At 51.3% G+C, this 12,041-nt stretch overlaps 1 protein-coding gene across 12 annotated transcripts in view; it reads right to left on the bottom strand.

Moving 5' to 3' along the window:
• Window positions 1–10,993, bottom strand: part of pcloa (piccolo presynaptic cytomatrix protein a) — a 603,113-nt gene extending 592,120 nt beyond the window's left edge. For 11 of the 12 annotated variants that reach the window (XR_011955333.1, XM_072563105.1, XM_072563109.1 and 8 more), the window contains exons 1-2: window positions 10,692–10,993; window positions 7,540–8,088 (exon numbers count right to left, since the gene is read on the bottom strand). Coding sequence is in view for 11 of the 12 variants with exons in the window: in XM_072563105.1 (XP_072419206.1) it covers window positions 7,540–8,088; window positions 10,692–10,853 (711 nt within the window). In the remaining variant the exon portion in view is untranslated. Of the gene's footprint in view, window positions 1–7,539; window positions 8,093–9,387; window positions 9,555–10,691 lie in introns of those variants that run through there. The other variant, XM_072563112.1, reaches the window with a different exon arrangement.
• Window positions 10,994–12,041: the final 1,048 nt, after the last annotated feature.

The following is a 12,041-nucleotide window of genomic DNA, read 5'->3' as shown; positions in this document are numbered from 1 at the left end:
ACAGGAAACGCAACCAGGGTAGAATACTGCATATCTTGGAAATCTGGTCTGTTCAGTTGAATGGTCAACAACATGAAATAATAACTTTATTTCTCTCTCCTTAGATGCTCTTTAAGTTGCCGAGTATCTTGTACTTTTTTTCATAAAAGACAACTTCTATCAAAGCCATATTACTCCTGATGTAAGCACTTCATGTCAACATTTGATGTTACAGAGTGATCCTAGTCCACTTTCCAATGCCTACATGCCTTTGGTAAACACAATATTACAGCAAATATTCAGGTTTGAAAATTTTGTTTTAAAATTAAATTCTCGGCTTGAATGTTGATAAGGGCATCAGTAAAGAATTGTTATTGGAGTAAAAACTATCTGGATGAAAAAATATGATGATAAAGTAATCCATTTTCAGAAGATTTATAGGTTGAGATTCTGGATGTAGGTTTGCTCGCTGAGCTGGAAGGTTCATTTCCAGACGTTTCGTCACTGTACTCGGTAACATCTTCAGTGGGCCTCAGGCGAAGCACTGCTGATAAATCCTGCTTTCTATTTACATGTTTGGGTTTCTTTGGGTTGTTGATGTCATTTCATGTGGTGATGTCATTTCCTGTGGTGAAGTTACTTCCTGTTCTTTTTCTCAGGGGGTGGTAGATGAGGTCTAACTTGATGTGTTTGTTGATAGAGTTCCGGTTGGAATGCCATGCTTCTAGGACATCACCAACCTAAAGAAACCCAAACATATAAACAGAAAGCAGGACTTATCAGCAGTGCTTTGCCTGAGGCCCACTGAAGATGTTACCTAGTATGGTGACGAAATGTCTGCAAATGAACCTTCCAGCTCAGCAAGCAAACCTACATCCATAAAGTAACCAATTATGTGATTATCACAGAGTGATGATCAATGACAGCAGTTGTGTCTTTACAGCAGTGAGTGGCCTCTTCATTCACTAAACTTTTGTTATAACATTGCCAACATTGTCAGATGTTGGGGCAAATGAGCTTGTGTGGGAAGCAATGATATCGGTTAGATATGACTATTATCACATGTCGCTGGGACTATTGCTGCAACACAGTCACTTAGGTATCAACTTGCAGGGGGTGATTAGGTGTAAATTTGCAGATTATTGTGATGTTACACTTTACAGAACCAGTTCAGAGAACAGCAATATTCAAAGAATTGCAAAGATTAAGTCATTTGGCAGATGCATTCGGAATAACATTGAGAACCAAAAATGCAAAGTAACATGTCACAATTATCAAATATTGCAGCACCCTGAAACAGTGGAACACAGTTCTATCCCTACATCTCATGCACATACTAACAGCAGATTGGAGAAAATTACAGGCCAAATCTACAGTTTTAAATGCAGGACAACATTACTGAAGGTTGCTTATGAAGTCCTCACCATAATCTCTCATTTTAGAACAAATTAGCATATTGGTATATCAACTGGGAAAAAATTCAGGTTTGCAAAAGTCTAAAAATTGAAAACTTTATGATATTAGCCAGCAATTATGATGTTAAATAAACAGATCCAGAAAACAAACAGAGATAATACAGACTTACTGTGATGTCTCTTTATCACCAGCAGTAACTGGACTTAGCACATTAATATCAGGGAATGTCACTGATCATTCGGCAATGATCAATGTATATACATAAAAGTGAAAATGTAAAAGAAATGATACAGTTAAATAAAGCCCAAGAGCATGCAATGTATCATGATTAAGAAAGTGAGGATTATTTTAATTAATGAAGAAACAATATCACTGGGAATTACAAGAAGGACCTTGTAAAGTATCAGAACACATGCTACAACCATAAAGTAAGAAGGAATTAACTCTACCAAACTGCAAGGAAAGCTTTGCTATTAGCTACTGAGTTTAACATATCTCCAAGCTATTCAAAGGGGGGTTGGATCAATTTCTGGTTTAAAAGTGGTTATAGGTTTAAGATTGGAAAACAATTAAAATTGCCAGTCTTTACTTCACCAACTTGTCATTATTTCAAGTTGGGTGGAATGTAAAAGCAGTGATGTGCTACTGAGGCTTTGTAAAGCTCTGGTTAGGCCCCATTTAGAATACTGTGTCCAGTTTTGGGCCCCACACCTCAGGAAGGACATACTGGCACTGGAGCGTGTCCAGCGGAGATTTACATGGATGATCCCTGGAATGGTAGGCCTAACGTACTATAGACAATAGACAATAGACAATAGACAATAGGTGCAGGAGTAGGCCATTCAGCCCTTCGAGCCTGCACCGCCATTCAATATGATCATGGCTGATCATTCCTAATCAGTATCCTGTTCCAGCCTTATCTCCATACCCCTTGACTCCACTATCTTTAAGAGCTCTATCCATGGCTGAGGATCCTGGGTCTGTATTCATTAGAGTTCAGAGGGTTGAGTGAAGATCTAATAGAAACTTACAAGATAATGCATGGTTTAGAAAGGTTGGATGTTGGAAAATCTTTTCCGTCAGGCGAGGATACCAGGACTCATGGGCACAGCCTTAGAATTAGAGGGGTTCAATTTAAAATGGAAATGAGGAGACATTTCATCAGCCAGAGAGTGGTGGGCCCTGAGGAATTCACTGCTACAGAGTGCAGTGGAGGCCGGGACGTTAAATGTCTTCAAGGCAGAAATTGATAAGTTCTTAATCTTGCAAGGAATTAAGGGATTTGGGGAGAGTGTGGACAAGTGGTGTTGAAATGCCCATCAGCCGTGATTGAATGGCGGAGTGGACTCAATGGGCCGAATAGCCTTACTTTCATTCCTATTTCTTATGGTCTTCTGGTCTCAAATATAGCAGCTGTGTTTTTTTTCCCTGTTCCATTATGGTGGAGTTATAGAGTTATACAACACAAAAACAAGTCCTTCAGCTCAACACGCTTATGCCAATCAAGAAACACAAAACTACACGAAGCCCATTTACCGGTTTTTGATCCATAATCTACTATTCTCTGCCATTTTAAATAATCATCCAGATGCTTCTTAAGTGTTGTGGAGGTACATGCTTCCACCATCATCTCAGCCAACACGTCCCATATTTCTATCACCCTCTGGGTGACAAAATGTTTCCTTATATCTTGTCAAAGCCACTTGCTCCTCTCACCTTAACTTTATGCTCTCTGGTCTTACACATGTCTGCCATGTGGAAGAGATTCTCATGACTTACTCTGTCTAACCCTCTCATAATTTGTATTCCTCAACTAAATCTGTCCTCAGCCTCCTTCACTCCAAAAATAAAACAAATTCAGTCTATCCACTCTCTCCTTATAATGGAGACTTTTCATCACAGAAATGTTTGTTTTCAAGTGACATTGCATACATTGAATATTTCATAATATTGAATAATATCACTGGTATTGAAGCCTATATGGCTCGGTCATTGTTGTATCTACTTATCAATTGCAACATCTTAAATAAGCCTCATAATAAAGAAAAAGACAAGGCCTGAGTTGTAACACTAAAATTCAGGATAGAATGGGTTCGAGGAAATGGTGCCTGGGAGATATAGAAAGGGTCCAACTCTTGGTATTAGTGGAAATGAAGGTTAGTTTAGCATTAGCTAAACTTACAGAAGTAGTTGTATACTTGCAGCCACAATGGTAAGAAGTGCATATTAACAGCCTGGCAAGTGATGCTACTGGTAAGTTCATCGTGAGGCTCCCTGCTGCCTCTCAAAGTTCATGAATAGCAGGGCAGCTTGAGCTCATGCTCCAGGACTGGTCATGGTCTTATTGGCCTAAACTGACCACCATTAACTGAACAGCAGCTGAGTAATCAATCAGCCAGGCTTCCTGTTCCTGATTACTATTGAATACTTCCTGTTGGAATGTGAGAGTGTGGTCATTAGCTTTGCACAGGACCAGATTAAACTCAAAATATTATAGTCCATCAAAATTTACAATCAAAGATAAGACCTAAATAATATCCACCAGGGAGGTATCTGGCAGCATCTGATTGACCACCAAGATATTAAGGAAAGGAGGAGCAAAATGAGAAAACAAGAAATAGCAACAGGAAACTATTCAACTACTGTCCTGCTCCACTATTCAATATGATCACAGCTGGTCTTGGATTTCATTCCCATATCCCTCCATTCCCTGAGCAACCAAAGATCTGTGCCAGATTTTGCAGAATATTTTGTACTCTATATAACTCGAGAGTCGGAACTGGGAATAGGGATTGCACATACTTGAGTCAGTGACATATTTCCCTGTACAGATCTGAGCAGGGAATGTGGTTCCCTTGATTCTGTCATACCTTCCCCAGTGTTAGGCATCGGGTCGGCCAATCTCTGACATTCAAACCCCTAGCAGAAAATCTACAATTCATAAAACGTTCTCAGATTATCCAACTATGCATCCTGTCAGTCTATATTGGAATTAAATCTGTCCGAGTGTAAAAGCGTGTTACCTGACGCAGTGAGGGGTTCGAAAAAAGCCCAGCCTGACTCAACAATAGGGTGGAATACCGCAATGAATCTTCCCCTCACTTGGCTGAAGACACAATGCAGGGGGGTTGAAATGTAAATAGGAGATTTACAACTGGATCAGAATCAGCCAGTACTGGTCAGTAAAACCAAGTTACATGACTAGTTTTTCTTAAATGAAGATGATGGAGATCAGTTTGCTGGGATTTGAACGGGTTCATATTATTTTCCAGCTCCCCTTTTTGCCTGATACAAACCGAGAGGTTTGGTCAGGGTGCCTCAGACCAGGTGAAGCGAGTGACCTATGGGTCACATAAAGCTCCAGACAGGGGGAGAGTGTCCCACTCTGTCCGTCTGCCTGGGGCTTTGGGGCATTCCGGATCGGATCCGAGCCGGAGCCGGAGCCGAGGAACAGGCACTGTCGCTCAGAGGGTCTCCTCTATCGGGTTCACATCCATGAACACCCCATCCCCCTTACACACACACACACAAAGATACACACACATTCCCCGCCACGGCGCTCGGTTTAGGGTAAACGCTTTGGCTCAAACGTGGATGTGGCGGTGAGCTCGGAGGCTACATCTTACCCTCCCATTGCTCGGGAAAAAAACTCTCGCCATTTTAGCTTTGAACAGCGGTTGGTGGTCAGAGCCAGTGAGAGAGAGAGAGAGTGGGCTGGTCTGTGTGTCAGTGTATGAGGGTGTGTGTGTGTCCGCATATGAGGGTGTGTATGTGTGTGTGTCGGTGTATGAGGGTGTGTGTGTGTCGGTATATGAGGGTGTGTGTGTGTCAGTGTATGAGGGTGTATGTGTGTGTCAGTGTATGAGGGTGTGTGTGTCAGTGTATGAGGGGGTGTGTATTGTTGGTGTATGAGGGTGTGTGTGTCGGTGCATGAGGGTGTGTGTGTGTCGGTGTATGAGGGTGTGTGTGTGTGTCGGTGTATGAGGGTGTGTGTGTCAGTTTTTGAGGGTTTGTGTTGGTGTATGAGAGTGTGTGTATGTGCGTGGGTTTGTGTATGAAGGTGTGTGTGTGAATGTGTGTCGGTGTATGAGGGTGTGTGTTGGTGTATGAGAGTGTGTGTGTGTGTCAGTGTATGAGGGTGTGTGTGTCGGTGTATGAGGGTGTTTGTGTGTGTGTGTCGGGGTATGAGAGTCTCTGTGTGTCAGTGTATGAGGGTGTGTGTGTGTCGGTGTGTGTGTGTTGGTGTATGTGGGTGTTTGTGTGTGTGTGTGTGTGTCAGTGTATAAGGGTGTGTGTATGTCAGTGTATGAGGGTGTGTGTGTGTTGGTATATGAGGGTGTGTGTGTGTGTCGGTGTATGAGGGTGCGTGTGTGTGTTGGTATATGAGGGTGTGTGTGTGTGTGTGTCGGTGTATGAGGGTGTGTGTGTCGGTGTATGAGGGTGTGTGTGTGTGTCGGTGTATGAGGGGGTGTGTGTGTGTTGGTATATGAGGGTGTGTGTGTGTGTGTGTGTCAGTGTATGAGGGTGTGTGTGTGTGCCGGTGTATGAGGGTGTGTGTGTGTGTCGGTGTATGAGGGTGTGTGTGTGTGTGTGTGTGTGTCGGTGTATGAGGGTGTGTGTGTGTGTTGGTATATGAGGGTGTGTGTGTGTGTGTGTGTCGGTGTATGAGGGTGTGTGTGTGTGTGTGTGTCGGTGTATAAGGGTGTGTGTGTGTGTCGGTGTATGAGGGTGTGTGTGTGTGTTGGTATATGAGGGTGTGTGTGTGTGTGTGTCGGTGTATGAGGGTGTGTGTGTGTGTTGGTATATGAGGGTGTGTGTGTGTGTCGGTGTATGAGGGTGTGTGTGTGTGCCGGTGTATGAGGGTGTGTGTGTGTGTCGGTGTATGAGGGTGTGTGTGTGTGTGTGTGTGTGTGTGTCGGTGTATGAGGGTGTGTGTGTGTGTGTGTGTGTTGGTGTATGAGGGTGTGTGTGTGTGTGTGTGTGTCGGTGTATGAGGGTGTGTGTGTGTGTGTGTCGGTGTATGAGGGTGTGTGTGTGTGTCGGTGTATGAGGGTGTGTGTGTGTGTGTGTGTCGGTGTATGAGGGTGTGTGTGTGTGTGTGTGTGTGTCGGTGTATGAGGGTGTGTGTGTGTGTGTGTCAGTGTATGAGGGTGTGTGTGTGTGTCGGTGTATGAGGGTGTGTGTGTGTGTGTGTCGGTGTATGAGGGTGTGTGTGTGTGTGTGTTGGTGTATGAGGGTGTGTGTGTGTGTCGGTGTATGAGGGTGTGTGTGTGTGTCGGTGTATGAGGGGGTGTGTGTGTGTGTGTGTGTGTGTGTGTCGGTGTATGAGGGTGTGTGTGTGTGTCGGTGTATGAGGGGGTGTGTGTGTGTGTGTGTCGGTGTATGAGGGTGTGTGTGTGTGTGTGTCGGTGTATGAGGGTGTGTGTGTGTGTCGGTGTATGAGGGTGTGTGTGTGTGTGTGTGTGTTGGTGTATGAGTGTGTGTGTGTGTGTGTGTGTGTGTCGGTGTATGAGGGTGTGTCGGTGTATGAGGGTGTGTGTGTGTGTGTGTGTCGGTGTATGAGGGTGTGTGTGTGTGTGTGTGTGTGTGTGTCGGTGTATGAGGGTGTGTGTGTGTGTGTGTGTGTCGGTGTATGAGGGTGTGTGTGTGTGTCGGTGTATGAGGGTGTGTGTGTGTGTGTGTGTCGGTGTATGAGGGTGTGTGTGTGTGTGTGTGTGTGTGTGTCGGTGTATGAGGGTGTGTGTGTGTGTCGGTGTATGAGGGTGTGTGTGTGTGTGTGTGTCGGTGTATGAGGGTGTGTGTGTGTGTGTGTCGGTGTATGAGGGTGTGTGTGTGTGTGTGTGTGTGTGTGTGTCGGTGTATGAGGGTGTGTGTGTGTGTCGGTGTATGAGGGTGTGTGTGTGTGTGTGTGTCGGTGTATGAGGGTGTGTGTGTGTGTCGGTGTATGAGGGTGTGTGTGTGTGTCGGTGTATGAGGGTGTGTGTGTGTGTGTGTCGGTGTATGAGGGTGTGTGTGTGTGTGTGTGTCGGTGTATGAGGGTGTGTGTGCACGCACTCGCTGATCGTTTTGCTATGGGCAGTGTGTCCCTTTGGCAGCAGGCAGTACGGGAGGGGATGGGAGCAGATCGGTGTTCCCGGGCCTTACCTGACTCAGGTGTGGGTTGGGGTTGAAGCCACACTGTGCACACACCAGCAGCTGGCACTGTGTGCACTGGTTACACTGGCCTGTGCCCGGGCTGCCCACTATTTCCGCGGTGTTACAGATGGGGCACAGGGTTTTCTTCGGCACCGGAGCTATCCGTGGTACTGAATATTGCTGCTGCTGCTGCTGCCGCCCGGCGGCCTCCCTCTCCTCCCGCTTCACAAACTGTTGCGAGCTCGATTTCACAGGCCCCCGGGCTGCAGGCTCCGCTCCTCGGGCTGCCTTCTGCTTTCGGGCCGCCTCGTCGCTCTCGGGTTTCGAATCGAAGAGGCTGAATTTATTAACGACCGAGGAGACGGCGCTGAGAGGGTTCCCCTCCGACAGGAAACTGGGCATCATCTTGGCCTGAGTGCCTTGTGCCCAGAGCTCAGTGTCCGGCCTGGGGTCCGGCAGGGAGCTAGTGGACACACTCCTCCGCCTCAGAGCTCTCTCTGGGATCCCATCGGGTGGTGCCGCCGGCTGATCGGCTTCAGCAGCAGCACCGGCCTCCGGCTTTCTGCCACAAGGAAAAAAATACAGTGACCGAAGCGAGAGGCAATCTCCCCGGAATCACCCCCACCCCAGCCCCAGCCCAGACACACACCGGGACACAGAGCTCCCCACCCCAGCCCCAGCCCCAGCCCCAGCCCAGACACACACCGGGACACAGAGCTCCCCACCCCAGCCCCAGCCCCAGCCCCAGCCCAGACACACACCGGGACACAGAGCTCCCCAGCCCAGCCCCAGCCCAGACACACACCGGGACACAGAGCTCCCCACCCCAGCCCCAGCCCAGACACACACCGGGACACAGATCTCCCCACCCCAGCCCCAGCCCCAGCCCCAGCCCAGACACACACCGGGACACAGAGCTCCCCACCCCAGCCCCAGCCCCAGCCCCAGCCCAGACACACACCGGGACACAGAGCTCCCCACCCCAGCCCCAGCCCCAGCCCAGACACACACCGGGACACAGAGCTCCCCACCCCAGCCCCAGCCCAGACACACACCGGGACACAGAGCTCCCCACCCCAGCCCCAGCCCCAGCCCCAGCCCAGACACACACCGGGACACAGAGCTCCCCACCCCAGCCCCAGCCCCAGCCCCAGCCCAGACACACACCGGGACACAGAGCTCCCCACCCCAGCCCCAGCCCAGACACACACCGGGACACAGAGCTCCCCACCCCAGCCCCAGCCCCAGCCCAGACACACACCGGGACACAGAGCTCCCCACCCCAGCCCCAGCCCCAGCCCCAGCCCAGACACACACCGGGACACAGAGCTCCCCACCCCAGCCCCAGCCCAGACACACACCGGGACACAGAGCTCCCCACCCCAGCCCCAGCCCAGACACACACCGGGACACAGATCTCCCCACCCCAGCCCCAGCCCCAGCCCAGACACACACCGGGACACAGAGCTCCCCACCCCAGCCCCACCCCCAGCCCCAGCCCAGACACACACCGGGACACAGAGCTCCCCACCCCAGCCCCAGCCCCAGCCCCAGCCTAGACACACACCGCGACACAGAGCTCCCCACCCCAGCCCAGACACACACGGGGACACAGAGCTCCCCACCCCAGCCCAGACACACACGGGGACACAGAGCTCCCCACCCCAGCCAGATACATACAAGGATACAGCCCCAGGGCAAGTAAGAGGCAGTGTCCCCCGATACAGAAGTACATCTCACACTCCCTCCCTCCCTCCCCCTCCCTCACACCCCCCTCCCTCACCCTTCCCTGTCTCCCCCCCCCCCCCCCCCCCCCAAGTCTCCCTGACGATTACAGACTGCAATGTAGGATATTACCGTCACAGCACAGGACCGAACACTGCACACTGCCCGAGTCAGCGCCCGGAGATCCCCGGACCCGGTCTCAGCCCCGGGCACGAGCACAGCCCCGGACACGACGTCGGACACGAGCACAGCCCCGGTCTCAGTCCCGGCCCCGCTCACGGTGACGAGGGCGGGCGAGGGGCGGGGGAGACACTGGGAGGAGAACCTGCTCTCGGCTCCAACCACAGCAACAACCAGCAGCTGCTGCCCAACCCCCACACTCCCTCCCTCCTCACTCCCTCACCCCCTCCCCCCTCACTCCCTTCCCCCATTCACTCACTCCCTCACTCTCACACTCCCTCTCACTCACTCCCTCCCCCTCACTCACCCACTCCCTCACCCCCCTCACACTCCTCCCTCCCCCTCACTCTCTCCCACACTCCCTCCCTCACTCCCTCCTCCCAGTGACACAGCCGGCCTGGAGGGGGTGGAGCGGGGGGAGGGAGTCAGTCTGATCCATGGGGGTGAGTTTGTGTGGGGGGGTGTCACGCTGTGTTACAGCCAAGGGGCTGTTGCCAACTCACCCCAACCCAGCTCCCCCTCCCCCTCCCCCTCCCAGCTCCCAAAGAGCACGAGCTGACGGTGGTTCAGTAACCAGTGACCCAGAGGGGGACAGGGAGCAGGCACCTGATCCCCGGGATCCTCTCACATTACAACAGCCCCCATTACCGCCTGCCCCACCCCACCCCCCCCAGCCTCAGCGCCCCCAGCCCCACCCCACCCCCCCCAGCCTCAGCGCCCCCAGCCCCACATCCCCAGCTCCCCCAACCCCCACCCCATACCCCAGCCCCACCCCACAAGACCACACCCCCAGCCCCAGCTCCCACAGACCCCCCACACCCTCCAGCCCCCCCACCCCACACCCCCAGCTCCCCCATCCCACACCCCCAGCTCCCCATCCCACACCCCCAACCTCCCCCATCCCACAGCCCCCACCTCCCCATCCCACCCCCCCAACTCCCCTCTCCCCCCAGCCCCCCCAACACCCCCTCACCCAACACCCCACACCCCCCAGCTCCTCCATCCACCCCACACCCCCCAGCTCCCCCACCTCACACCCCCAGCCCCATCCCACCCACCCCACACCCCCCAGCTCCCCCACCCCACATCCCCACCAGCCCACACCCACAGTCCCCAGCCCGTCCCCTTTTCTGCTGGGCAGGGACCACTCGGCACGTCCCCTTCCCCGCTGGGTAGTGACCACTCGGCCCGTCCCCGTCTGTCCCGTTGGGCCGTGACCATTCGTCCCGTCGGCCTCTGCCCACTGGTCAGTGAACGTGCCTGTGTGCCGGCCCCTGGGCGCTGGCTAAGAGCGCGGTGATCTGCCTCCTCTGGTCCGGACTTAAGCGGCTCAGGTCGGGGTCGGTTCCTGCAGGAAGCTGGAGCTGTGCTCCTACTAGCCCCGTTCCCCCAGACTCCACACTCGCCTCATTGCCCATGGTTTGTTGCTGTCAACCTCGGCCTTGCTTATTATTTCAGGTTTTATTTTGCAATGCGATGACTGTTCTTCCATTTTGAACACATCATGTCTCTCTGTCTCTCTCACTCACTTCCCATTTTTCTAATGTCTCCGGATTTCTCCCGGATCCTCGGACTGCAGCCACACGCATGCCCAGAGCAGATGCTGTCCCCTTGGCTCCCGCTGTGGGCACTGTCAGGGGTTCTCCTCCCCCACCCCCCACCCCAGACACCAGCTCTCCCTTACCACAGAGGCTGGGCACTGATCATTTTTGGGGAAACAGGCTTGAATTTTTTTTGTTGATCAGAAGTACACATTGCTCTCACAGAATGACAATACAGCAAGAGAGCATTCAGCCCATCCTGCCTATACTGGCTCTGTACAAGTGTAACTTAGTCAGTTTACCCTTTACCATGCTTTCCCATAATGCTGCATTTTTTCATGAGTATCCAATTCCCTTTGGAAAGTCACAATGCTGTCTGTCTCCATTGTATCGTCGAGCAGTCTGTTCCACATCGGAAACATTGACTTATAGGGGTTTTACAGCATGGAAATAAGCCCTTTGGGCCATCATGTGTGTGCTGCTGTACAAACCTCCATCTAACCTAATCTTATTTTCTAGTATACCTTCCCGTGGCCTTGTATGCTATGTGTTTGAAATGCTCAGAGTTCTTAAATGTCTTGTGGGTTCCCACCTTTACCACGCTTTTCAGCAGAGTTCCAGATTGCCACCCCCGGGTGAAAAAACTTCCTCAAATCCCTTCTAAGCCTCCAACTTAGTCATAGAGTCATAAAGATGTACAGCACGGAGACAGACCCTTTGGTCCAACTCGTCCATGCCGACCAGATATCCCAACCCAATCTAGTCCCAACTGCCAGCACCTGGCCCATATCCCTCTAAACCCTTCCTATTCATGTACCAATCCAGATGCCTTTTAAATGTTGCAATTGTACTAGCCTCCACCACTTCGTCTGGCAGCTCATTCCATGCATATGCCACCCACTACGTGCAAAAGTTGCCCTTTAGGTCTTTTTTATATCTTTCCCCTCTCACCCTAAACCTATGCCCTCTAGTTCTGGACTCACTCACCCCAGGGAAAAGACTTTGTCTATTTATCCTATCCATGCCCCTCATGATTTTATAAGCCTTGATAAGGTCACCCCTCAG

The sequence above is a fragment of the Chiloscyllium punctatum genome, chromosome 44 (genome assembly GCF_047496795.1).
Source record: "Chiloscyllium punctatum isolate Juve2018m chromosome 44, sChiPun1.3, whole genome shotgun sequence".
Taxonomy (NCBI): Eukaryota; Metazoa; Chordata; class Chondrichthyes; order Orectolobiformes; family Hemiscylliidae; genus Chiloscyllium; species Chiloscyllium punctatum.
This window is presented reverse-complemented; position numbering and strand designations above follow the sequence as displayed.